The following is a 26,162-nucleotide window of genomic DNA, read 5'->3' as shown; positions in this document are numbered from 1 at the left end:
GTTCATTTTGAACTTAAAAAAAAAAATGGGACAACTCGTCGAAACTCTTCAGATTGGTTGAGATTAATCACCATTATATTAAAACTTGCATTCAACCCCTCTTGATTTATTTTTATTTTTTTTAATAATGGGTGGTTTGTGAAGTCTTGATGGTGACGTCAGGAAAAGTGAAAGGGCGAAGTGACACTGCAGCTTGAACGTTGGCTCCAGGGACGGCTCTAGAATTGTTTCCCACCTCTCTCTCTCCCGGCCTAAACGGGGGGCTCGACCAATACATAGGGGAACTGAGAAAACAGTTTATAAAAATATATATCTCAACTAAAATGCTGAAGGCTTACACAGACTTCAGACGGGTCTATTGACAATTCCAAAATTCCGTTATGTTTGACTACTATAACAATATGGCTGTTTTGTATGCTAGTCACAGACAAAAGCAATACAATACACCATGGAAATGAAGGTGTTGCATTGTGAAAATAGCACAAATGCCCGGATGTTTGGACTTGTCAATTGCCTGCGCCTAGCCTTGGTGTAGCGGCAGCCCTGGTTGGCTCAAGTCAGTGAGCAGTTACAGCTGACAGCGGCTCTTTAAGTGCATTCGATTACCCCGCATGGTAATAAAGCAACTCATAATCACATACAAGGGTATTATTACGCCATGTATAGAGATACTTACCCAACTAACATCAAATTCGATTAGGAGTGGTTCTTTCAACATTCCAAAACAAATGAAGTGGACAAATAACATCCTTAAAACTTTGTTTTTTTTTAATAATAATTTGTCCTTTTTGCATAAGTGCAAAACGCACCCAAAACAGCCACCTGAGGGAAGTCTACATCTTTAAATAATAATAAAAAAAAACAAGCAAAGTGTACATTTTAGTACAAAATTCCTTTTTAAAAAATTGCACAGTTTGTGTATAATATATATCAATAATCTCAATTTCAAACAAACTTGAAAGGCTCAGAAAGTAAACAATATTGACCAAACAAAAACAATTTCCCTAGAATTTAAAGCTGGGGAAATGCAAAACCCTGTTTTCATTTGTGTCAACCATAAATATACATATTTATATGCAAGTCTCTTTCCATATAATCTATGTGCTAGTGTTCAATGCGACAATCAAAATTATTGCAAAGTAGTTTTAGTTCTACTATAAAACATTGTTGAAGTATTGGACATAAAAGCATCTTTCTGATGAATTTTTCTTAAATTAGGTAAAGAAAAATATTTTTACAACTCTTTTGACCAAACTGGAAGACCTACTTTCACTGAGGTTTCCGTTTCACAATGCGCATTCAAAATAATCCAAAGAACAATCCAACACACATTTCCCTGACTCCTCCCCCTACCCCCCCCCCCCCCAGATCATTTTTGTGTAGAATTTTACATAACATCCTTGTCCCAAAGTGACAGTCAACGTCGATACGGATGGAAGCTTTGTACATTGTGGTTCTGCCCTCTTCCAAACGCACTGGCGGCGGACTGTGGAGCAGCGACGGGCTGTGCTGAGCCATATGAGGCCGTTGTCTGACTCGGGTCTGCAAAGGTGTGGCTGAATGCAGTCAGGTCCTGAGCATAGCCTGCGGTGGACGAAAAGATTTGAAGCAACAGGGAAAATTGATGTTTTGCCAGCCGCTGCTTGTTGCACAGTAAAATATTTCAGAAATATCATATTTTGAGTCACTGTCATTCCTTGCGTCATAACTACGGTATGGAAATTGAGAAGACTACACATCAGCAAATAGGGTCATGTTGTACCTCCCCAAAAAAGGGTGCGACCAAATCCCGTGTTGGTAGCACCAGTACTGTACTGCCAGTGAAAAAGTTAAGTGTAGAGTTTTGTAAACGGCCGGTCCGTTTTCATCAGCCCCCTCCACCCCGGCGACGAATTAATGTCTGTCGCCCGTGCTATCATGGCATTACGTGAATAAAATCTCCCAATTTTTTTTCAATGTCCCTTTTGCCGTTATGAAGGAAATTCAATGCTAGTTGCATATTTGCTGCCTCGCTACAGATAAACTGTATTAGAAGACCTCCATGCCTCCTACGGGCAAAAAGCATCCTGACCGATCAGTTGGCATTCTTCTATTTGGACACTTGGTGGCACCATCACGCTGCAAATTGGATGAGAATCAGTGACATCCAGTAAAGAAAGGCCAAGCACCATGTAGGCACTCAATTTTGCTGGTTATTGTGGGTGATTTTACTTTCTTTCCATCGGATTGAAATTTTCTAGGTCACCAACACAGATACATAAAACACTAACCTAACTGGAAAAAGAGTAATATGAACTAATGCGATCGAGAGAAAACACATTTTGGACCTCTTTAGGATCAAGTCAAAGATAAAAATGTGAATCCAAAGAACATTAGACTGTTGTCTTTAAATATATTATAATTGCGTTTTTAAATAGCTTCAGATATTCTGTGGAATAAGGACGTGGAGGGTAAAGTGCCGGGTAAATGGGTGATACATTAACATAACTGAGCCATGAACAAAAATGTAGTTCTGACCATTAGATCATCCTTTTTGTAAGCTGAACAGCAATGCAGACAAGACAGAAGCAAAAAGGGGATTTGTTTAGGTATAGTAAAGCAGAAGCCACTGAGGGAAACAATATGTTTGGAGCTCTAACAGCCAATTTGATGGTAAATTACCGGTGCGTTCAATTACATTCACAACCAATGGCCGTGTTTTACTATACATGCATACATTTGAATGTACATGCAAAAGAGCCAAAGAACCAGGTTGTGTCTTAGTACAGACACTAAAGTAGTGAAGAAATGCTACTTTTGTGGTTGGAGAATATGATGCTGGCACCTACCTGCACTACATCCTCCCTGATCATCCTGACCATAAGTGTGAGGATGCGTTGGTCCGTAGGCAGAGCGCTCCTGAGGGTAGTTACCCAAGCCTATCAGGGAGACGAGGAGACCACGATGACTGAACCCTTATACTGGCCAACTAATTAGTATCCCTCGTATTATAACGTGACAGCTTAACAGTTCTACTCATTTTCTGGCTCTACACTTCTATCTGGTTATGTGTCACTCGGAAAGTCTGTATTTTGGGTGTCATGAGAGCGGACTTTGATGTGGAAGGCTGGCGTTGGCAATATGGCCTACTACCATTTTAATCATTCATTAATGACAACCTTATAAATCAGCCATTTATTTTTAGCCTATTAAATTAGCGACTGGATATGATTCTGTCGTGGTTTTGTATACAACTGTATATGATAGCAACATAAGCAGAGGTGCATAAAAAAATTGTGGTGCGGTTGTCAAATGCACACCAGAGGCTTTTATTTGGTGCCGCGCCAAGTGACGGACCATTGCCAGAAATTTACTGGCATTAGTGGACATGTATTTAATTTACTGACGCCCCAAATTTTTTATAATCTTTTCTTCTTTTTTCTTCATTGGCTGCCATTGACGGCTATAAATGTCAAAAAATCATTTAAACAAATTTCTATTAGGCATTAGGGGACATGTATTTCATTTACTGTTACAGCTCAGATGTTAACTCATTCACTGCCATTGACGGCTAAAAACGTCAAAAATACATTTGAACCATTTCTATTAGTTGAACATTTTTTTCCTCTTTTGTTAACAAGAGTATGAAAACCTAGAATTTTTTTTCATTGTACAGTTCGAACAGATATACAATTTGAGACTAATCGTGAGTTAACTAGTGAAGTCATACGATTAATTACAATTTTAAAAAATGATTGCCTGTCGCCCCTAATTTTTTCAAAATTTATTTTTTAATGAATTTATGGCAGTGAATGAGGTAATGTTAAAGATGCACAAGCCCTTTTCCTTGGACCTGATCTAATACTACCACAGACGTCTTTTTAAATAGATGATGTCATCTCAGCAGACCATTAGCATTTAGCCAGTCAAATATCAAATTCGATTTTTTAGGGTTTGGAAAAAAATTAAAATAAACTTGTGAGGCACGATTTGGTCTATTAAGTGGAGGCCTGAGGATGCAGGAAAGATTGAGTGCAAAAAACTGAATGAAAGAAATGCACAAACAGGAAATAAAAACACACGAATGGATAACTGTCAAGAGTGAGTGAGGTCGTCGGGTCTGAGAAAACTGGATGTAACTTCTCTTACATAATTGCCCCTTATCTGACACAATATTTATGTAACTAAGTGTAAAAGATTAGCCTTGCACCTTATGTATGTTCTCCACAAGATTCAATTTCTTAATTGAGGCAAAAAAGTACTATGGAAAAGCTGAAATTAAGCCGTGCCATATTTTTTGCACGTCTATCTTGCGCTTGCTAAAAATTGGCAAAAACCTCCCCTGCTTAACATCTTCAAAGGTAATGTTAAACAACAGTCAAGCTCAAAGACTGGATGGAATAACAATGCAGATAAAATGACAAATTATTAGAAAAATTAAAAATCTGCATGCATAGTAAGTGAATAATACATTTGCTTTCAGTTACAAGCATGCAAGTCTGGTATGAACACATTCCAGACATGTTGAAAAATGTTGAAAGGCATTTCAGCATTAAGATTGAACAAGCTGAACTCAAAGTGGTTTCGTGTATGGCAAACGCGCCGAGACCACAAATGGAAGTCAACAAGGCCCTTGAAAAGGAGAACTGAGTGTTAGGGCTGCAATAACTAAAATGCATAAGTACTTCGACAAAGTTGGATGTAAGCAATCCGTCAAGGATTAAATGAAAGTGCTAAGCAACAAGCATTACAAGACAGGATGATCTAATTCAAACAAACCCCTAGCAACCTTTTTACCAAACCGCAGCCCTGCTGGAGAAACCTTACACAAATGACAGCCACTTCACAACTCGGGTAGAAGTGGGATTCATGTGTGTAAAAAAAAACATGTATGCATGCATGTGAGCTGTTTAAGCTCATGGTAAATTATTTCAATAGCAAGCTCTGTGTTTCTGATGTCAATAATGCATATGCATTAAAAATAACTCGAGTTGTGACCAAAAATGATCTAGTGGCATGGCCGTCCGTTAAGATGTATACAAATCAAATGGGAGATAAAGAGGCATGGAAGAGCAAAAAGCACAATTACGTTTCTTACCATATTGGCTATATGGAAAGTCAGGCTGCACAGAGGAAGCTTTGCTCAAGTCCTGAGTTGGTGTAGTGGTGGGAGCAAAGCCCAACGTTGCAGTTCCTGGAGTAGTAGGTGGAGGAGGAACCTGCTGAACATACTGTTCTGCTTGAGGAGTGCCAAAACTGTAACCTGTTACAATAAAATTACACTCGTATTGATTTTTCTCTCATCATAATTAGCGTATCAAACACATCATACTATGAAGTGTCTTCTACATTCTGTTGAGGGGAAAAAATAGGGACACGTCAGTGGATATAGAAAATTAAGACTAGTATCAGAAACTACAATGAATTAGTTATCCAATGTGTTTTGTTTACTGTATAATTAATATAAACATAACTATATCATGTGCCAATTCTGTATGTGGTTGCAATGAGCGTGTTAGCCTCACTCACCAAATGGCGCCGCTGTGCTGAAGCCCTGCGGAGGGTAGCCCTGAGGTGCAGCAAAGCTGCCCGCTGGGGTGGTGACCAGGAATGCACTAAAAGGTGAAGGGGGCTGCGTGGGGGTTCCCCGGCCTGCTGTTAATGGAGGTCCATAACCACCTGATCAATTGGAGAACAGCATTGCTTAGGAACACAAATTCAACCAGGCATGTGTGCCATGAAAATTTACAATTGGGACTGCTGGCCTAACATTTTAATGAGCAGTTTCTTTTTTTTTTGGGGGGGGGGGGGGGATAAAATGACAAACATAAGATATGTCAACTAATGCACACACAAAAAGCCACAGTGTGCAAGGACTTGATTTGAAGTATTTTTGCTGTCATAAAGTAAATCTGACTTGATTTGAAGTAATTATTACATGGAGAGAACATAAGCAAATATTTGGTTGCTGTTGTTAGCAAGGAGAGGTTGAGACCCTACCTATAGGTTGGCCAGTAGTGGAAACCCAAATGCCTTCAGAGACAAAATAATAAAACAATACTTTAGACAAAGGGAGAAATTGTCATCTGAAAAGTAGACACTTGTTCAAAATTCAGTTCACAGAACATAGCTTTTACTCCAAACACTAATAATGCCTATGTATTTGTTTCTTTACACTCACCTTGTGCTCCATAAGGGTGTTGCCAACCCTGGGCAGGCTGTGCTGGCCAACCATTTGCTGCACTCAAGATGCTCCTGGGTCCCCACTGGCCTTGGCCGAGCTGACCAGGAGCGCTATTGTCACGGGGTTCTGCCTTCTTTACTTCAACCTGGACAAAGGACAAGGTGGACACATTTGGCAACACCAGTAAATGGCCCATGAAGTTGCCCGCCTAGTCAGAACTGTCCTAACAGACATTTTAAGACATAAATCTTGGTGTTAGGGGCCAATTTAAAATGTTTTACTTTAGGACATTAACATGGATTGAATGCCTAAATCAAAATTATTGTGTAACCAGGAGAGAAGTATAGCTATGTGTTTCAGGTACAACAAATCAAGTTTGTTAGGTTATATTAAAAAATAATAATAAATAAATCAATTTAAATTTAAATATCAATGAAAGACTTTTAAAATGTAAACATGTTTTTATCTAAACATTTAATGTACCTGGGAAACATAGATTTTTTTTTTCCCTCAGTGAACTGCCTTCTATAAATTATTATAGTACTCTAATGTAAAATTACAACTTACCTTTCTCCATCTAATGCATATGAAGAATCTCAATTTATTTCTATTTGGAATACGTTTTAAGGGGGATGGATGTAAAGAGAAAATTGTATCGCAATTCTAACAGAATATAAAGGTAAACATGCAGATAGAAAAAATGAACATTTTTCAGTATAAAATTGAATCTTCATACTGTGTCAAAAGGTATAATTTTGTCAAAAATGACATGACACAAAATAAAGCCACAAAGACTAATGATCTTGTGCTTTCTGTGTTCTATTTCTTACTTGATAGTGATAAAATAGTTCACCAACCCTACACTGTTCTGTATATCTTATTTACTTCAGTATTGTTGCTTTTACATTATTTATTTTTTTTAAATAAAAATGCACGCCATTTTCTTTTCTACTTGTAGCCCTTTGAGATATTGTGATGTAAGGGCATTATAAATAATGTATTATTATTATTATTATTATTATATTACAGCACATTGAATTGGGAAAAACTAGGTGTCAAGGCACTGCAACAAACAGTTAACCAGCTCAAAGAAACGGGCAGAGACTAAGGGGGAGCCAACCAGAAATAGACTGAGGGGTTGAGTTATTGGGGTCACCTTGTAGGAGGAAAATGAATCACAAATTCCACCCAGTTTTAAGGTGTTGCTGGCAACCCCAGCCTCATCTCTTTTTTCTCTGTCGACCCAATTACGCGCACGTCTGGTAGTGGCCCCTGCCGCCGGCAGCTACCAGAGCGCTTTCTCCCGTGGGCTTCACAGCTTCGTGTGATGGATACCATGACTCCTGTAAAGTCCCCAACAGCAGAACTGGGATTTGTTCCTCAGTTTGATGTGCTCCATTTTCTAATTTTGTAACTCATACTTCCCAAGCTCCCTCAAGTCCCAGCGTAAGGTAATGTCAAGTAAAGAACAATGGATTAAGTTGAGCAGCCTTGATGCCTGCTGGAAAATCAGGGCAAAGTCAAGGGGGGTTTCTAAGAGGACAGTTTACAGGTTGAGCTAAATCCATTACCAATGAGATAGAAAGTAACATTTTAATTAAGATTTCCTGGGTGCCTACTGTGGGTCATCAATTTAGTAACAACAACAAAACTAGATCGAGTCAATTGCCACTTATAAGTGGAAACAGATAGTTGCTATAATGGCTGTTGTATTACTGCATTAGACTAATCTGAACATATAGGATATAAACACACTAGTTTTATTCAAACAAGCCTCTAGGTGGGTGATGTTTGTCACATAAAACAATAGAAGCCACAATGCCGGAATGCAAGAAGGCACACTTAAATATCGCCCAATGGTGAATAATTTACTTATTTTTTCCTAGTGGAAAGCTTGCCATAATCTGATTCACATATCCACACTAAACACATAACATCTGACACATACCGTGAAAGCAACTTTTTTTTTTTGCCATCTAAATTCCTCAACTTTGACATTAGAGACCTGCAAAATTTTGTATTTCTAGGTGGATGGACACAGTATGGAGATTCTTTGATTGAGGTCACTGAGTTTTTTTTTTTTTTACGTAAAAGAAGACATGTTGACGTGGAAGTGACCAGCCAACCAAATATCAAAAAACAAAAGAAACAGAACTGATTGGACCAATCCTTTAGGTGAATTATATTCTGTAATTCAGTGGGCTGTGAATCCTTTGTATTTATTGAATTACAATTATGTACTTAGTAATACATGAACAATTGAACATATATTTTTTGGTAGCAAATTACTTTTGAGAATGAAATTGTTGGGTCAACTAAATTACACCTAACACATCCTAAAGGAGCGGTCATTTTTAAACAGAGCCTTAGGCGAAAACATCAGAAATACCAAAACATGACAGCATTTGTCAGTGGATAAAGTGAATGTTTTTTTTGTTAAGCATAAAATGAAGAAGTCCAATTGTAAAATCCTGCAATGTGAGTCAAACTTGGAAATGAGCTCAATTGTAAGTAACCGCGTCACATTATACTGTAATGTAAAATCAGTCGCCCAAGCCTCTGTTTTATCTGAAGGTTAAAATAAAACTACAACTACACACTTTTTTGCCCATGATGTCGTGAAAATGCATGTTGACAGCCTGGTCCACTGATTGTTCAGCCTCGAAAGTAATAAATCCAAAACCTAGCCAACGACGAAGAGTGAATCAAGGTAGCAGGGGAGGTTGTGACAACACAAGATGAAGAACAGTATTGGGATTCGGCAGAGTGAGGATCTGTCAAGATTGAGCAAGAGGCTCCTGGGGTTTGGATGACGTCGCACAAACGCAAAACAACACAAGATCCAAAATTATACAGCATGGTGGTTTGAAGGAAACATTAGTCTGGAACATTTTGAGAATTAAGTCCTTGTTTGACATGAAGAATTAGTGACTATTATATAAATAATACTAGCAATACAATACATCGGCATATTTTATGCTGTTTCATCCAAACCCCACCTTGAATTGTCCTGGGTATTTTGCTTTGGAGCACATACTTGTGGCAGCCATTGTTAATGCATTACAAAAACATGGAGAAACACAAACTGTAGAATGCCTAAAGCTTTCTCCAAGCTTTCCCAAATTTAATATTTTACTTTTGAGTCAGCCAGGATAAGCCAAAATTGAATAATAAAACACTACAAATGATAACACAAAGATACAGGCCATAACTGGTCTCCCAAAATGACTTTTTGAAGTTTTCATGGGGCATGTACAAAGACAATCAGGAAAACAAAAAAGCAGACCTGTAACATGTAGATCTTAACACGTTAAGCTTGCAGGCTAATGGGGAAAAGGAGTTTATCTGTTAACTGTAACAATACTTTTCTAAGTGCCAGTGTTCTATTTTCATTTAGATTAACTTTCTACTTTGGCAGAACTAGGTTGAGAACCAATCTCTACTTGGGGACCTAACCTGAATCCGCTCAAACATCCTGAGAGACAACAAACTGAGATTTCAGAGACCTCCAGCCAAGCATCCCCGAGCTGTGTGGCCTATTGATATTAATAATATCTGCCAATGTCCTCAATCTGAATTTAGAACCATGCTATGATCCTCGTTCAAGTAACATTTTGGGAGATATTGGACTTGTTGCTTAGCTGAATTACTATACTATACTAAATAATTATTCATTCTGTGCTACATTTTCTCGATCCTATAACTATTTTACACAAAATGGAAAGCATCTTTGGGAAAACACTTCAGTACTCCATTTAGCGGCATTTTTGTTTGTCATCTAACAATTAGATGCAATGTTAATTTGTTAAACCTTAAGCCCGGTTCAAATCAGATACGACTTTGTATACACCCCAATAACCAATTGGACGTTTGGGAATTAAAATAAAAAAATTATAAAAAGGCCTGTACCTCTGTGGTACCAATCAATGCACAGTAACCTAAAGGAGAAAAGACAATTCTTAAAAGACACAGTTAATCACATTCAAACAATTCACAAGGAGAAGGGGCACAGAGGAAAAGAAAAATAGAAAGGGCTCACTTGCAAAAATACTTAACATTTCTACATATGGGAAAACATAGTATGCCATTTAAGGTACATGTATCATTTATGTGCAAAAATCAAGGTTGAAGAAAACTTATTCCGAAACTAAACATCCAATGAATTTAATGTGTTCAAGCTACGTTAAAGATTGTGCAATGGTCTTAACTGGTGCATTAGATCATGTTAAGCTCCAATGACAAACTATTCCGTTTCTCCCAAACAGAGGGCAAATGAATGGAGTAGAAACGGGAACACAGAACATGTTGTGGGTCACTGGTCGCAGCATCATTGCTATGTAGGACAAATGTAGATGAAACAGATGTGACTGGAGCTCACTGGACAGTGGCTGACACCAACATTGCCGGTGGCTGGTCTGAATCCCGGGCAGGCAATTTACGCACAAAGCGTCACTATACATGTAGGATTTAACTAGATGCAATTCTGTGATATGCGACTTCCACTCTCAGTGAGTTCATAAGGAGACCTTTTTGAGTAGCGAACACAAAAACCTTTGTTCTTGTGAAACACAAGATCACCTTCATCACTGAAACCCCTTTGAAGGTCAAATTCCCCTTTGAAGCTCAAACTGTTCACAGCGTCTTTTGCATGTTGACCATCTGGCTGCCTCGAATGTTTCCGCTTTTAGTTGATGCTTTGCCTCCCAAAGCATCTGCTAACGACTTGCCATTAACTTTTTGCTTTTCTCTAGGCAAGGCAACTTTATATTCTCTGACTCGATGTTCTCTCGATTGAAAAAAAAAAAAAAAAAAGAGGCTTAAACAACAATAAATTATACAGTTGTAGTAAATGCAACTGTGTTAAGAAACCTAATCTGAGTTTCAGTTTAAAAACTCAAAATTAGGAACCACGAGTTTTAGTATAGTATAATTTTAACTGTGTGGGTATATGCAAACAGTACATACGCACAATATTTTTGATTTTTTTTTTCTTTTTCTAATGGTATGAATTCTTAGAATCTTATCACATTCACTCAACATCATTTTAATGTTCATCAGTCTCTTGTCATGTTCAAGGTCAAAAATATTTTTTAAATGAAAATAAATAAATACACTTACACGAAAGGTTCCATCTGAGAGAGGCTACGAAGTATCTTTGCAATATCATTGATGTCTTCTTCTTGACTATAATTCATAAATTACACCATTTTTTAACGCTATGATAGCTTGGTATGCCCTCAAATGGAGTGCCCACACACACAAGACTGCAGTGATTAAAATGAATGTCATTTCCACAGTTGAATGGTCCGTTTCTCTTTGGGCCAGAATAGTTTGTCATTAGATTTAAGATGGTAAGGTATGGAGGGGGAAGGGGGGGGGAAGTTGAAAACGGGATCAGCTTTTACCTCGGGGCCTCTGCTTCTCCGCATCATAGATCATTACCACCTCTGTGACCTTGAATTGGACAAAGGGAAACAATGGCCATTTAAAAAAAAAAAAGCTGACAAGTTTCTTTGTTAACCTAAATTAAGACAAATATCACATTGCTCTTTCCCATTCCATGAAAAGTGCTTTTTTCATTACTCAAGTATGAATTGTGAATGTGTCCATAAAGCCACTATGAAGTGATTATCTAATTAACAATACTCACCACTCCGAACCTATTGAAATAGTCCCTGAGTTCAGGCTCGCCACAGTTGTGGGGGATTCCACCTACAAATATCTTCTTCGATTTATTGCTATCGGCTTTGCTGCCCTTCTGAAAGAAAACAAGAAGTGTATGGATTACAATGTCTGTTAAAGGATCCCTCTGGGAAGGGCCGCTTAGCCATCATCTATTCAGGCAGTACAGAAGAAATTAGGTTCTCCTTTTGCCCTGGGGTATAATTCTTAACATGTCATGTCAATGCAAACACTAGTCTCCACAGATCAGGGAACACGGCGGACGGCTTCCTCCGCTCACTCTCTTCACAATCGCGCTGCACTCAAACTGTAAAGGCTCGAGGCTGCTCCGACATCAATGACTTCAATCAAATGCATCTTTTGCTTTGCCAGTAAAACATTGAGGACCAAAAGGACCTCACTCACAATCGCCTCTGACATTCAGAGCCCATGCTTGCAGACAAATATGTAACAAAAGGCAATTACTCATCTGCTACTCAATGGCTGTAAGTGGAGGCCAACTGAACAATTTTTTTTCACCTTGCTTCTTTTTCCGTGAAGACGCTTATAGGAACGCATTTTAGAAATCACCTTCACAATCACAACTATTAGGTAGTTATATATTAGATAATTGTGATTCTGCTTCATAAGGCATATATTTAGAAGCGGTTACAAACGTCACTCATTTCATGTGGCTAAATCACCAAAATATCAGAAACAGCTTAGTGCAGTCCTGTTTCACACCACTGCAAATTACAATGTCAATCAACCCTATGAGATGCATGCACGAGAAAGAATTTAGGAATCGGTAGCCATTAGAGATGCACCAACAACACTTTTTTCAAATCAAGTACGAGTACAAGGACTTACATTTGCGTACTCGCCAATACAGAGTACCGCTACTTGATTATGTCATTATGTCTGGTAATTTTGATGAGGCTGAATTTTATTTAGAACATTTTGATTAGAGGACGTTTTGGCCTGTTTGCTATTTGGTTGGTTGGTTATTTGCTTAGTTAGCACAACTATGCAATCATGACTTCGCAAAAACAAATCAAATGAAAAAAAAAAATGTTTTTAATGAATTTTTTACTTAGCTGTTCCGCATATAGTTGTGGAACTTGTGGCTAAACATTATTACTCTACAACAATAAGTATAATTGATCTATGATTGTAGCATGCACATCTAGCATCGTCTGGCCAGAAGAAATGAGATTCTCCTTACCCAGCCTTCCTTTGTTCGAGACTTTTCAGGTTGCATTCCTCGAGGAGTGCATGGCTTCGGGTCAATCTGAGAGAGGAAATGTTTAACCATCAACAGAGCGTGGCAAATTTTTTCGCACTGGCTTATTTGAATAAATGCTTGATGAAATACTGCATTTACGATGAATAATGCTGGATACAGTTCAGAAAACTAACAGAGCATTTCTATGCAGAGATAATTACAACGTGAACTGCCAAATTAGTCAATTTGACTTTGAACAGGTAAGTTTTGTTGTGCAAACAAATGCCACTCTTTGCAAGAAGCATGTATTTCACATTAAAAATGTTTTTTACTTGTACTTAAACATCTAGCAACTGTGAAAAATCAAATACAACCTAGCTGGTTACAGCCACACAGTTATTAAAATATGCGCATATATTGTTTCAGGAGTCTTTCATGTGCAATACTTACATTTCTGCCATCTAAATTATGTGGCTTTGTCTCCAGCACTGTCCGTACACAATTGGGGTCTTTGAATTTGACAAAACCAAAGCCTCGTGACTGATTAGTTGTTTTGTCCTTCATTATAACACAATCTACCACTTCCCCATATTGTGAAAAGTAGTTTCTCAGGGTTTCTGAGGGAAAAAGATTAAAAAAAAGAAGGAAATGAATGATAAAACACAAACACAGCAACACTACAAATGTGAAATGGTTATGAAAGACATGACATTTGTCTCCTGAACACAAGGGCTAGATGCATGCTTTCGACATGATAAATGAAGCTGGGAAAACACATTCAGCGCAGGTGTTCTAAGGCAAATTAACAGCTATAAAATTATCTCGTCATTGTAATTAATCAATGTTTTTAAGAGAAAAAAAATAGGCACAATAAAATATAAAAACAGAGACGTCAAGAATCCAAATTCCTAAAGGACTGACCTAATGTGCATAGCACCAAGCACACGCCACAGCCCTAAAATGCCAGCACACACCCAGTGAGGCGAAGTGAGCAAGTTTCAACAAATGAGGAGTCTGTAATTGCTTTTCTCATTGCTGGTAAGCCCTGCGGACAATGCCAAGCTGAGTTCCACAGTGCTGTGCTTGTGATCTCTATGCTACACTGCCGTTAACACACACACGCACACACCCAAAGTTACACAGTGGTCAAACAAGAATGCATAAGTGAAGAATTCGGCACAGGCAAAACCATCTCTGAGGAGGTTGTGTAACGAGTCATTTTTATCAAGAGTCACGTAAATTGAGCAAGATTCTAAACCGCTCAAATTTCTCTTATGTCAAAAGGTCACTGAAGAACACAATTTAGAGTCCTGGGGAAAAAAATGCTTTTTATATTATTCCAATGATGAGCAAAGCCTTGTCACGGTCATTCATGCGTTCCCGCAATTACTGTAGATTGTATTAAACAAAACATCTATTCAAATGGCTAAATTTTTGCCTATAATTATTTCAATAAGAATGCTCTTAAGTTCAATACACTGTCACACTATTGGTTGTAGTTTTGAGAGACACCACAAGAAACATTTCAAAACAATAATTTGAACATTCAGCTCTTCTTTTGGTCACCTAAGAAAAATTACACACAGCAATACTGTATGCTTTTGCTTAACCTTTTCCAGTCCTAATAAGCGAGAAGCCAGCTTCTCTCTATGACAACAAAGTGTGCCACTCTGCCCCGGAGACAAATGGCTCCAACATGTTGCATGCAAATTAGCTGAGCATTCACCTGCTTAAAAATTATTGTAAGATACCTACCTTGTGTGGTGCTCCAGTCCAGCCCACCAACAAATAATTTTCTACAAAGAAAACAAATTAAGTTCAAAGTTACTGGACAGAGAAATGTGTCAACAGTCAGGTCAAGTACAGTGATGTAAACTATCACCTACATAAATGCGAGCAGGTCATTTATATGTGTACACCGGTGCAAGCAGTCAAATACACATGTGTACACAATCAGGTATACAGATAAACATAATGTGTACAGAGTCAGATAGACAGTTGATAGATGTCAACTACAGAAATGTACACAGTCAAAACAAAGGTGCCCAGTCAAATACACCAATGTAAACAGTTCAGACAGGCGGAAAGAGTACACATGTGCACACAATCACTTGTGATTGATGACATTTGTGTAAATGCTTAGGTACACAGGCGCACACTGTAGCAGGTCAGTATAAAGTCAGGTACAGGCAATCAAGTACAGTAGTAGTACAAGTGCATAAAGTCAGGTATACAAACTAAATAGTAAAAATATATACACTAGTGCTAACAGCCAAATACACAAGAGTACACAACCAGGTAAAGTGTAAAAAGTCGAGTAAATGGCTGCCAAAAGTACAGTGCCATACAGTCAGATATTGCTGGCGTCGATCAAAAACCTTGCACCTCCAAAATCGTCACTTTTCAGAAGACCCCCAAAACAGCATGTTTTTTTCCAACCTTTAACAATGTATCATCAAAGACAGCAAGCCATTTAAAACTTTAGATTGGTCAATATTCGTAAAAATCATACATGCATGTGTGTGGACTGACCAAAAGTATAGATTTTTGGAAAAAAATATGAACATTTACCAAATTGTGACTAAAGAGGTTTCGGCTTGACGGCAGCGATATACAAGTGCCGTCACGTACATAAGTGCACTCTGTCAGGTAACTGTACACAGGCGGAAATCGTCAAAGGGTAACAATTATTTTATTTGCATACCTTTATTCAAAATCATGACATTATTTCAAATTGACAGTGACATAAATTAAGTTATTGGTTTGGTCTGTAACATGTCAGAAATAGGCTATGATGTTTTGCTTCCCAAAGTAAAACTTTTTTTTTACACAAAGAATCAGTCGACTTTCATGGAAAACTACAGAATTGTAAAGTTCTGAGCATTTGCACAATTTTTTTTATTAAAATGGTATTTGAAATTAATTAATGTGATAATGCAACTATAGTCAAATACATTAGAATACTCCGTCATTCACACAGGCGGAACAGTAAAGTATACAGATGTATAGTGTAGCTCATTAGTATAAAAAGACAGAGGTACGAGTGGTCAAGTACATAAGTGCAGTCAGGTTCGCCATTTAAACAGTAGGCAGGTGTAAACAGAACAGTGCAGTAAGGCTAAATTCGGAGTACAGGTTGCGATATTAACACCATTTTATGCATTAGTTTATGTATTTTAACACCATTTTTTGTCGTGTGGCGGTACAATGACACAGGCCGGAGCCGGCTGTATCCAGTCTGGGCACGGTGGTCCCGGTCGGAGGGACGCTTCAACTTCGCGAGCAGTTCAACATCCGCACTATCAAGCTCATTCCATTTCAATGTGGTCAAGAACAGACTTGACGACTGTGCGGAAACTGGAGGACGAGCCGGGGAGCGGATGCCGAATCCCCCCGCGGTGCCCGCTAAGTGTCCTCTTGGCCAAGTCAGTCAGACTTGCGCTCCGCTGGCAAACGTTAGCTTGGCTAGTTCAGATGCTTCGAACCGAGAGCAAAAACAACAACCGGCATAAGTGAATAACGTGACACTTTGGCACATTTCCGCGACAGGCAAAGTGGCAAGAGCCAACGCTGAAGTTGGGCATATCTGCTCAATGTGCCCTATTCGCAACTCCCATCATAAATGTCACTTTTTGCCTATATTTGCAAGTGCTAGCGCTGTCGCTAACTTACTGAAGCTAACCTAGCTCGTTAGCAATAGCTAGCTGTCAGATGACAGCTCGATGAGAGAGCTGGTAGTGCAAGTTATGAAAAAGACTTTGGAAAAGGACGACATCCCTTGTAAGAGCGCTTCGTAGGAAGGAGCTTACCCAACTTCATCGCCGATTAAATTGTTGTTCATTTCTGAGGCGAAAGCGGGGAGGGGGCTGTGTGAGCTGTAGCCGGCTTCTCGCTTGACTGCTGCCCCTCTCAGACTGAAAGCGAAGGAAGGAAGGTCACTCCGCTTTTTCGGTTCAAAACTGCTCTGCGCAATGACGACACTGCAGAGTGCACCGCCTTTAAAGGAACACTGCACCGCCACCACAGCAGCCGGGGATCTTATTTTACTGGATGATGACCACAAATAATAATAATAATAATAATAACCAAAGGAAATAATAACAAAGCTTGCAAATGTGAAACATCATCACTCACATTGTCAGTTATTTAAATGAGTGTCAATTTTGTCAAACTGAATTAGATCAATCTACATTTGACAAGCAGATCATTTTTTTATACGCCCCCAACCCCCCCAGGATTCAGAAATAAGAAAACATTTTGCGACCCCCAACTCTCCACAGCGAAATTTTTTTTCAATTTGTCTAAGAAGTTACTATAAATACGCCTATGCATAATTTTGTATCCTTATTAACATTAAAGAAAACAAACGAAATATAGATCAGTATACAACAAATAATAACTTTATTACATAATTTATAAATCTCTAGTCTGTAGTAATCTGTAGTCTACTAACAGATAAACTATACTGCCCCCCACTGTAGACACTATTAGATTTACTACAGATTAGCAGATTTAAGCAAGGATAAAATAGAGGAACAGATTGATACTGTAGATATCGTTATGGTAGATAGTCTGTGAATGCAATTAAGACCATGAGGCTAATTTCCTGTAAATAGAAAGACTGTAAGCATAAATTAAATGCAGACAAACAGACCAAAAAAATAGGTAACATGCGTGTAACTTTAGGTACACTTGCACAGTCAGTGATTTAATTTACCTATTGGATGAATGGATGGATGGATGGACGGATGGATGGCACAAGGATAGCGGTGACCTGTGACCCTTGTTCATGAAGACAAAAGCCTGAAAGAATGAGCTGCTGCTGCCGCCTAGTGGCTCAACTTGTTCAAAATCAAACTTTTTTCTTTCTTTTTTTCCAAAGTGTGATTCTAAAACCGTTTTGGCAACACTTGTCATGTCTATGGGTACATTAACAACAACCAGGGGCTTGTGTCTATTATTTGATGCATTTGAAAATTCAATGTGATGTTTAACATCTAAACACAAATGTATCATTCATTCTGAATAAATGTAACTACCCCAAGCCTAATGTATTTCTAAGTAATTGACAACTGGTGCACAATATCTCACTTCAATCTTCTATATCCTTGCAAAAAAGGCACACACTCCAAAAATATTTTCACATTCTTCTACATTGAGACAACTTGTAAATCAAGGAAATCAGGTGAAAAACGCCACGGTTGCTGATAATGATTATCTGTTTGCCCTTTACCGCTGATTACTGCATGTGGACATTATATTTGCTTTGAGATGGACAAAACAATGCTGAGGACAGCAGTATGTTGCCCATATGAAGAGAGGGTTTGTCAAATATCAACGCACAAGAGCAGTATCACAAAAGGCCTTGCAGTAAAAAGTCTCCATTGATTGTCTGAACATTGTCAAGTTGCAAGCATTTGATTCCTACACTAGTGTGCCCGTGCTGTAATAGATCATCAACAAGATACATATCATCATTATGTTTAGTATTGACACTTTTTGTGACATAAAATGGGTGCCGTGGCTCAATCAAGTTTGGGAAACACTTGCCTGCAGTACATGACCTTTGCTTTTTCTCATCTCCTTAGCCACATTCTTGAAGACAGAGCAACACTGGCGGAATTCCAAGGGGTGGCTTTATTTTCAGGAATTCACAAGAAAGAATGGGGGGGGGGGGATAATTTGAGACCCCTACATCCACTGCATGCTAAAAGACCTGCCCTAGAGACTGTAAAATCCTTGGCAAAGGCCAGCTTTTGTGACATGAGTAGTAATGTTGTTGTCGACAGAAGGCAGGGCATGAACGTGTGCTTTTACATTAATATTCAAAAGCAGTGTAACAAAAGAGGCCCGTGCAGTATGAGAGGTAGGTGGACATAAAGCTATGACTACATGAGGACTCTCAGTGAGGAGTAAACCCCACTCAGCCTGGGCTAATGTGCCTGAAGTGCATGATGGGTAATGATGGTCGAGGTGATGTGAAGAGGGCAAAATGAACTGTTTTGGCCCATTAGAGTGCCATTGTGCCACGTGTAATGTTGCACAGGGGGAAAGTTTAGACATCATTGTAAATGTATCATGAAAATTGGACACTCATGTCAGATTGACTTCCAGAATATAATTGTGCCCGTTGTCTAAAATGGGAAGTCAACACAAAATATTCTTTACAATATGTTCTATGCAGCCCCACTTGTCTAAACACTGTATTCTGGTTAATATTGTGTTTTTGGAATATGAATTAAGCAGCAAAACCCATACGTTTTAATTTATGTCAGGTGGCAGCCATTTTGCCACATACTCAAGTTGCTCAGGGCTGAGGTAACGACCAATCATGACTCAGCTGGTGAACATCACATGACCAAACTCAGAAAACAGGTGAACTGTGATTGGTTGTTACCTAATGTTACATTCGAGGAAACTGGGAAGTCGAACTTTTCAGACTTCATACCAATAAGTGCACACGGGAATGCCCCTAATGAACTTGGAGGTCCGAGTTGCAAAGTCGGAAAAATTGACTTGCTTCAATGTTATGTCACTCAACAATGGCAACCCATATGGAGATACAGATTGTGAATGGCAAAATATTTTAAACAGATATTTATTTCTCTTTATTTATTGCTACTTTAATTTAGTTATTTGACATTGGTTCATGTAAAACAATGTGATTTGGAATGACTGTGTTACCCAGAATATATTAACAAACAATTTATTGGAATCAACCATCTTTGTTGTTTATATTTACTCTGAACGCTTTGAGGTCAGAACTGGGACAATCCGAGCGGAATAAATCCAATTTTCAACCATCCTCGAATGCAGCATTTAAGCCTTGAGCGACTGTAGTTTTCAGTCGACAGTAAGTAGCAAAATGGCCGCCCCCTGAGATGGGGAAAAGACAGGTGTTTTTTGCTGCTTAGTTCATGTTCCATAAATGCAATATTAATCAGATATCATGTTTACACCAGTGGGAACACATAGAATATATTAATGTAAGGAAAATGTTTGGGTTAAATTCCTCTTAAAGTAGAAAAAAAATCAGCTTTTTTTTTTTTGTCAAGACGGCCGGCCACACACACAAAAAAATTGTCACTGACAAATTTTTGGTACTATAAACTTTAGTGTAGTGGTTTCAACAGCAATGTTTATAGTGGCAATCACCGTAGAATCAACACCTGGAACACTTGGGTTGTAAACCACGCAGTGTTCATTATTTTTGCACATCGAGGGGAGGCATTTAAACAGCTGAGGCCTGGAACAGATGGACTGTGTGAGTGAACTTCAAAACCAGTGAAATTCTGCTCTATACATTGGAACTGTTTGGGCCTATATCAGACATTTTACACCAACCTAAAAATGTACTTGGCTCCTTAAGTACCGCCACAATGACCAACATTACAATACAGTAACATAGTTGGCCTAAATGCAACTGAACCGTGCTTTAAAAAAGTACACTAATGTACTTGAAAAGTACAGTCTAACTAACAACACTCAAAGATGAAAAAGTAAGAGTACCCACTCTGATGCTAGTCTGCAGACCAATAAATGCTGGCGCTCCGTTTCAACAATTAGCAGCAAGAAGCTGCTTCACAATGACGATACAATTTTGATAACAGAAAATGCTTCACTGTTGGACTGATAGCACTTAAGTGAATAGATTGCTCTTAGGTAGGCTACTGTAATTATACCTGGTGTGGCTGTACTTTGTCCACTTGGGGTTACGTGGAGTCCAGTAAGAATGAAAGGGCATTTGATTTCAAAAATGTAATTAAAAGCTGTGACGTGTCAGCTGTATTTATGATTTTTTTTAAATGATGTTTTTAATTCTTTTTTTTTAATTAAACATTTACAAATATATAGAAGTGTAAAAAAATATATATATATTATGAATCCATCTTGACTGAGGTATTTAAGCAATATCCAAACATAAACCAGGTTGAAGGAATGTATAAAAAAAAATGCTGCCAGCAGGGAGGGCACTATGTATATTTGTGCACATAAGAAAGAACAATGTGTGTTATGTTTGGGTTCTCAGCCACTTGTGTCTTGCCCCAGGTGTGTCTTGTGTCGTTAGTGTGTATTTAGTCTCTTGTCTCCCCTCTATCTGCGTCGATTCATTGTCGTTTTCCTCCCGTCATGCTGCCATTTCTTTTTGCCTCGTTGTCCTCCCCACGTTTTGTTTCATTGGCCATTTTGAGTTTTGTTTATGTATAATTAAATTCCTTCTTCTTCTTTTTTACATCACCTCTGCCTCCATGCCCTGCTTCCCTGCTTCCCTGCGTTTGGGTCCGCAACCACCACTACCCTCTGACAATGTGGAGGTTTACAAATAAGTGATTACCGGATATTAAAGATTTATTATTGATATAGCCATTTCTGGGGTATACATGTGGAGAAACTGGAGATTATGTACATACTATTAAAGGTTGTATAGCATAGAGTGAAGGGGTAGTTAGAGTAGTTTGAACTTCTTCTACCCCCTTTTAGACTAGAAGGACCAGGGACCGTTGTAAGAATGCTGAACTCCCAGCAAGGGAAGACATTTAAAAATACATTTGAATACAATTTAATTCCCACATTTATTAATTAATCATTCTTAATTCATTAAAAAATAAAGAAAACTCAAAACAGAGTAACGACAGGGGGTCGCAAAATATAATTCTGTGGATCGCTAATGGCTCCCGGACTGCAAGTTTGATACCCTGCTTTACTAGCTTGCTTAATAAGGACGTTAAATAAATAAATAAATAAGTTTTGTTTTTTTTACATATTCAAAAACAGTTCAATCAATTTTGCTCAAAGTGTTTCTCTTTCGCTTGGTTTTATCTCGCACCTTCGCTTTATCTGAGGCCTCAGGCATGCAAATTATAACCGAGTGACGCATCTTATCTGCAGACAATCTCAGAGGCGAGTGCTCGCCTTTGACCTGGCGTGCCTTCAACCCCCGCAGCGTCAGCACTCCACAGTCCTGATATAAAGCCCGAGCTCTCTCCTTTCGTAACACTTCGCCGTGAACCCAGTCTGGCCGGCCCAACCATCTAAACAAGATGAGCACCAGCGCCGACCTGCCCATTTTCTCCAAGGGAGAGGACTGCAAGTCCTCGTGGCACGACGCCAACGCCGGCTACAATGAAACCGACACTCACCTGGAGATTATGGGCAAGCCCGTGATGGAGCGCTGGGAGACCCCGTACATGCACTCCCTGGCAACGGTGGCAGCCTCCAAAGGTAGAGAGCGCTTTCTTTACGCTTCCATTATCGGACGCGGCGTTGCATGCCAGCGTTCCGTCCGATGTTTGGTCAAAGGGATAAAGCATGTATTTTGAAATTATTTATATGGATTATTTTTGTCTTTTCTATTTTATTTATTTTTTAACATAATTTGCTCACTGATTTTGTTTCTGTTTTTAAAGTGAAACACCTTGTAACTTGGGAGAAGGTTTAATGTGCTATAAATAAAGTTATGTAATATTACATGGGGTTGTACTTGAGCTGACTTAACAATAGTTTTATTTCCTTTTTTGATCAACTCTCTGGAGCACACTTTGGTGTGGGGAAAGTGAACAGAATAGTCCAGCAGCTGTCGTGGAAATTGGCCAAGATGTCTGCAGGAGGGGGGCAGGAGGCGTGTGGGGCACTGAGCTCAAGTCATCTCTGCTTTGTGTGAAAATAGACTCACACATGTGCGAGGACAAGTGTCAGTTGCCAAACTTTCTCAGTATTGGTATATTTTTTTTATGGTTTTTTTTTGTTTTTGTTTTTGCATGTAGTCTAACTAACATTTGCTTCAGTTCCATTCATAGTTCATTCATAATTATAATAATAATAATGATGATAATAATATTTGAATAATTTTCTTTTGATAGTACATGCAAATTAAATGAATGAAAAACAAACAAATGAATCAGAAAATGCATTTAAAGAACATTGACACAAAATGCTTCATTTAGACAAAATAACGCCCATATATAAATACATTAATAAATATTTCATTATTTAGTCAAGTTTACATTTTAAAATTCCGACTTAACTCCAAGTGCACTAAGTAATTAAAGGCCAATAAATCACCAGGAACTCTGCAACAAAAATGTCAAGCCTCTACTCGCATCTATTTATATTCTTGAAACCCTGTAAGGTTTCCAGTCACATCCAACCAACTGGAATTCCTTGAACAGCAAACTATGAAATATATATATTTTTAAATCACTGCAACTCTATGGCCATTTTAGATGTCACGTTTAAAGTAATCACTTGAAATATCACCAAGGTTTCGCTGCTTACAATTGGGTCTGCTGGTGTTTGTCGTTTTATGTAGGTGGCCGGGTTCTGGAGATCGGTTTCGGCATGGCCATTGCAGCCACCAAAGTGGAGTCTTTCCCCATTGAGGAGCACTGGATCATCGAGTGCAACGATGGCGTCTTTGCCCGACTGGAGAAGTGGGCCAAGTCTCAACCACACAAGGTCTGTGGAGCTCCACTTGAAGGCTTTTTATTTTTATTTTTTACTGCTCTTATGCTGACATGTAAAGATGTTACTGAGCAACATGTTTTTGTTATCGTAGGTTGTGCCCCTCAAGGGCCTCTGGGAGGAGGTTGTACCCACCCTGCCAGATAACTACTTTGATGGTATGAAATCACAGCAGATGCAAAGGAATTGTGCAGTTATTGAAGCACTTGTACACTTCTAACTAGCACTTTGTCTCTCTTCCAGGAATCCTGTATGACACTTACCCTCTGTCTGAGGAAACATGGCACACTCACCAGTTTGACTTCATCAAGGTTGGTACACAATTTGGGGCAGCTTGTTGGCTTGCACGAAGTTACAATTGTTGGTCCACTTGAAGGTCTGATTTGTCTCTCTGTAGGGTCACGCTCACCGAATGCTGAAAGCCGGCGGTGTCCTCACCTACTGCAACCTGACCTCCTGGGGGGAGCTGCTCAAGGGCAAATACAACAATATTGAGACCATGTTTCAGGTCAGTTGCTTTCATCAGCAAATGCGGTCGTCACTCTGTAACGTTGCAAAGCCGACGAGCAATCTGTCTCGGTGAATGTTTATGGGAAGGGTGTACAAACTTCAATTGACGGCAAAATAGAGAAATTTAGAAGGATGCAAGGGCCACTTTGCTATTCTTTGATTTTAATTGACTAAACACACTGAAATCAATCAATTGTTTATATTTTGTAGTCAATTGAAAAGCTGCTACGTAATTGCTTTCAAGATTTTGGGGTGGCTTCGGCCCTGTATCCCACTATACTAGATCCACCTCTGCACTGAACAACGACGGAATCCCATCGCCGCCTCTCAGAGTAAAGTAACCATTTTTAACTCATTCACTGCCATGAATTCACAAAAAAAAAAAATAAGATTATTAAAAATTAGGGGCGACAGGCGATTAACATTTTTTATTGTAATTAATTGAATAACTTCACTAGTTAACTCACGACTAATCACAAATTTTATATCTGTTCTAAATGTACAATAAATAAAAAATATATAGGTTTTCATACTCTTGTTAACAAAAGTGGGGAAAAAATATTAAACTAATAGAAATAGTTCAAATGAATTCTTGACGTCTTTAGCCGTCAATGGCAGTGAATGAGTTAAAAACAGTTGCTTAATGATTATTATTGTTAATTGGACCTTGATACAGAGTAGAAAGCTGAAGAAACTATTTTGCTTCTAAAAGTGATTTATCTTTATTTTGCTTCAGTGTTTTGAAGAGATATTGTGTTGTTTTTAGTCATAAATGTATCGACAGTATATGAACCAAATTGTTAAGTTGTAGTGGCACCCATTTTTTTGACACCCTCACTTCGCTCTCTGCCTACCTTCATTTTTTTAACTCGCCTTGTGGACAATGTGAAAATGTCGTTTTCAGCAAGTTACAGTATGATTCGGTTCACGTCTAGGTTCGCTTTGGTGTTACAAGAGTGGAATGAAGAAGAAGAAAAAATACTGCAGATTAGGACAGAGATGAATTTTGTACTTTGTTTACGATTATTTCTCCGCTTTAGGATCAATAAAATCGATTCAGTCTTCTTCTCCGCATGCTATCCATAAGTGAAGACATACATTTAAAAACATGTAAAGATTAACATGCCACGTTTATCTTGGACACACACACGAGGCATTTTCAGCATCTCTATGGCTAAAGCAAGAACAAAGTTCGTTTTTTATGAGGTTTTAAAGGACCTGTCAGATGAACTAAGACCCCTACCATTTGGATTCAATTGAATTGACTACTAAAAGAGTAAACATTCACTCTCGATGTCTAACAGGACAATCAATCCGTTGTTCTTGTATAATATTAATATCGAGTTCTCAAATCTGAATATTTCAGCCATATAGTTCTTGAAAAGTCCTTGTGCTTTTATGATCGCCATTAAAGGGTCTATGAGGTTCAGGTGCAGAGCACATCTACTACTGTACATCAGCCTCGTGTTTGGGGCAAAAGTTTGCAACGTGTTGCAATAATACGTTCAAGGTTGTCGATAAGGGCACCATCGCGCCTTTCTGAGTGACTTAATGATTTCAGGAAACCCAGGTGCCTCAGCTGCTTGAATCCGGCTTCAAGAAGGAGAAGATAAGCACTACCACCATGGACATTGTACCTCCCACTGAGTGCAAATACTATTCCTTCCATAAGATGATCACCCCCATCATTATCAAAGAGTAAAGTGCAAAACACAGCTGATTTTTTTTATTTTTTTTGCAATGTGCCCTCTCTGACCCGCTTCTTGTCTTTACGTGTTTGCCTTCTTTCAATAAAATCAAGTCCATGCCAACTATGTCCATGGGTCATTGGATTGATCAAATGATGCTTGCATGTCACATGAGAATTAACGGGAAAGCTTTTACGCTGCACGGTGGCCACTTTATTAGGCAAATGTAACCAGCACTTGACTCAATGTAAGCACTGGGAGAAATGTTTCTTTTGTGTGGCATACTGGGATGCTACAAAGTAACTACTGTATATGTTTCTGTTTAAAGATACATGTCAAATAAACACGGGAATATAAACTTAAGAAATTTGTCATTAGATGGGCAGAAAATGTCAGGTAGGGAAACTACAATGGATTTTTGTTGTTGTCATTTTGACCATTTTTAAATAAATGC

At 38.6% G+C, this 26,162-nt stretch overlaps 2 protein-coding genes across 6 annotated transcripts; one reads left to right on the top strand and one right to left on the bottom strand.

Annotated features, from left to right (window-relative positions):
- Window positions 1-1,373: 1,373 nt before the first annotated feature.
- On the bottom strand, window positions 1,374-17,006 carry dazap1 (DAZ associated protein 1). Of its 5 annotated transcripts, none has more exons than XM_086089956.1 (13): window positions 16,859-17,006; window positions 14,805-14,845; window positions 13,500-13,666; window positions 13,050-13,115; window positions 11,814-11,921; window positions 11,569-11,617; window positions 8,764-8,846; window positions 6,161-6,308; window positions 5,980-6,012; window positions 5,509-5,658; window positions 5,078-5,242; window positions 2,829-2,918; window positions 1,374-1,584 (listed from the first exon to the last, which is right to left on the bottom strand). In XM_086089956.1, the coding sequence occupies exons 1-13, from the start codon at window positions 16,888-16,890 to the stop codon at window positions 1,418-1,420; spliced, it is 1,299 nt and encodes a 432-aa protein (XP_085946082.1). In that variant the 5' UTR covers window positions 16,891-17,006; the 3' UTR covers window positions 1,374-1,417. The 5 variants fall into 5 exon arrangements, with proteins under 5 accessions (XP_085946082.1, XP_085946083.1, XP_085946084.1 ...); XM_086089957.1 differs by having other exon boundaries at window positions 11,814-11,918; XM_086089958.1 differs by lacking the exon at window positions 2,829-2,918.
- A 4,967-nt stretch (window positions 17,007-21,973) lies between these two features.
- gamt (guanidinoacetate N-methyltransferase) lies at window positions 21,974-25,834 on the top strand. The gene is made up of 6 exons (XM_086089107.1): window positions 21,974-22,271; window positions 23,359-23,504; window positions 23,605-23,668; window positions 23,754-23,821; window positions 23,908-24,018; window positions 25,582-25,834. The coding sequence occupies exons 1-6, from the start codon at window positions 22,091-22,093 to the stop codon at window positions 25,720-25,722; spliced, it is 711 nt and encodes a 236-aa protein (XP_085945233.1). The 5' UTR covers window positions 21,974-22,090; the 3' UTR covers window positions 25,723-25,834.
- The last annotated feature ends 328 nt before the right edge of the window (window positions 25,835-26,162 follow it).

The sequence above is a fragment of the Leptonotus elevatus genome, chromosome 11, assembly GCF_054856555.1.
Source record: "Leptonotus elevatus isolate MCC_2025b chromosome 11, RoL_Lele_1.0, whole genome shotgun sequence".
NCBI classification, from domain to species: domain Eukaryota; kingdom Metazoa; phylum Chordata; class Actinopteri; order Syngnathiformes; family Syngnathidae; genus Leptonotus; species Leptonotus elevatus.
This window is presented reverse-complemented; position numbering and strand designations above follow the sequence as displayed.

Bases quoted from the DNA above. Each gene is read 5' to 3' on its own strand.
- dazap1 (XM_086089956.1), bottom strand. From the start codon at position 16,890: ATGAACAACAATTTAATCGGCGATGAAGTTGG. The intron at 11,922-13,049 runs GTAAGGAGAATC...GTTTTCTTTCAG, and splicing joins CTCGAACAAAGGAAGGCTGG to AAGGGCAGCAAAGCCGATAG. The intron at 2,919-5,077 runs GTAAGAAACGTA...TCTCCCTGATAG, and splicing joins CTTTCCATATAGCCAATATG to GCTTGGGTAACTACCCTCAG.
- gamt (XM_086089107.1), top strand. From the start codon at position 22,091: ATGAGCACCAGCGCCGACCTGCCCATTTTCTCCAAGGGAGAGGACTGC. The intron at 23,505-23,604 runs GTCTGTGGAGCT...TTGTTATCGTAG, and splicing joins CCAAGTCTCAACCACACAAG to GTTGTGCCCCTCAAGGGCCT. The intron at 23,822-23,907 runs GTTGGTACACAA...GTCTCTCTGTAG, and splicing joins ACCAGTTTGACTTCATCAAG to GGTCACGCTCACCGAATGCT.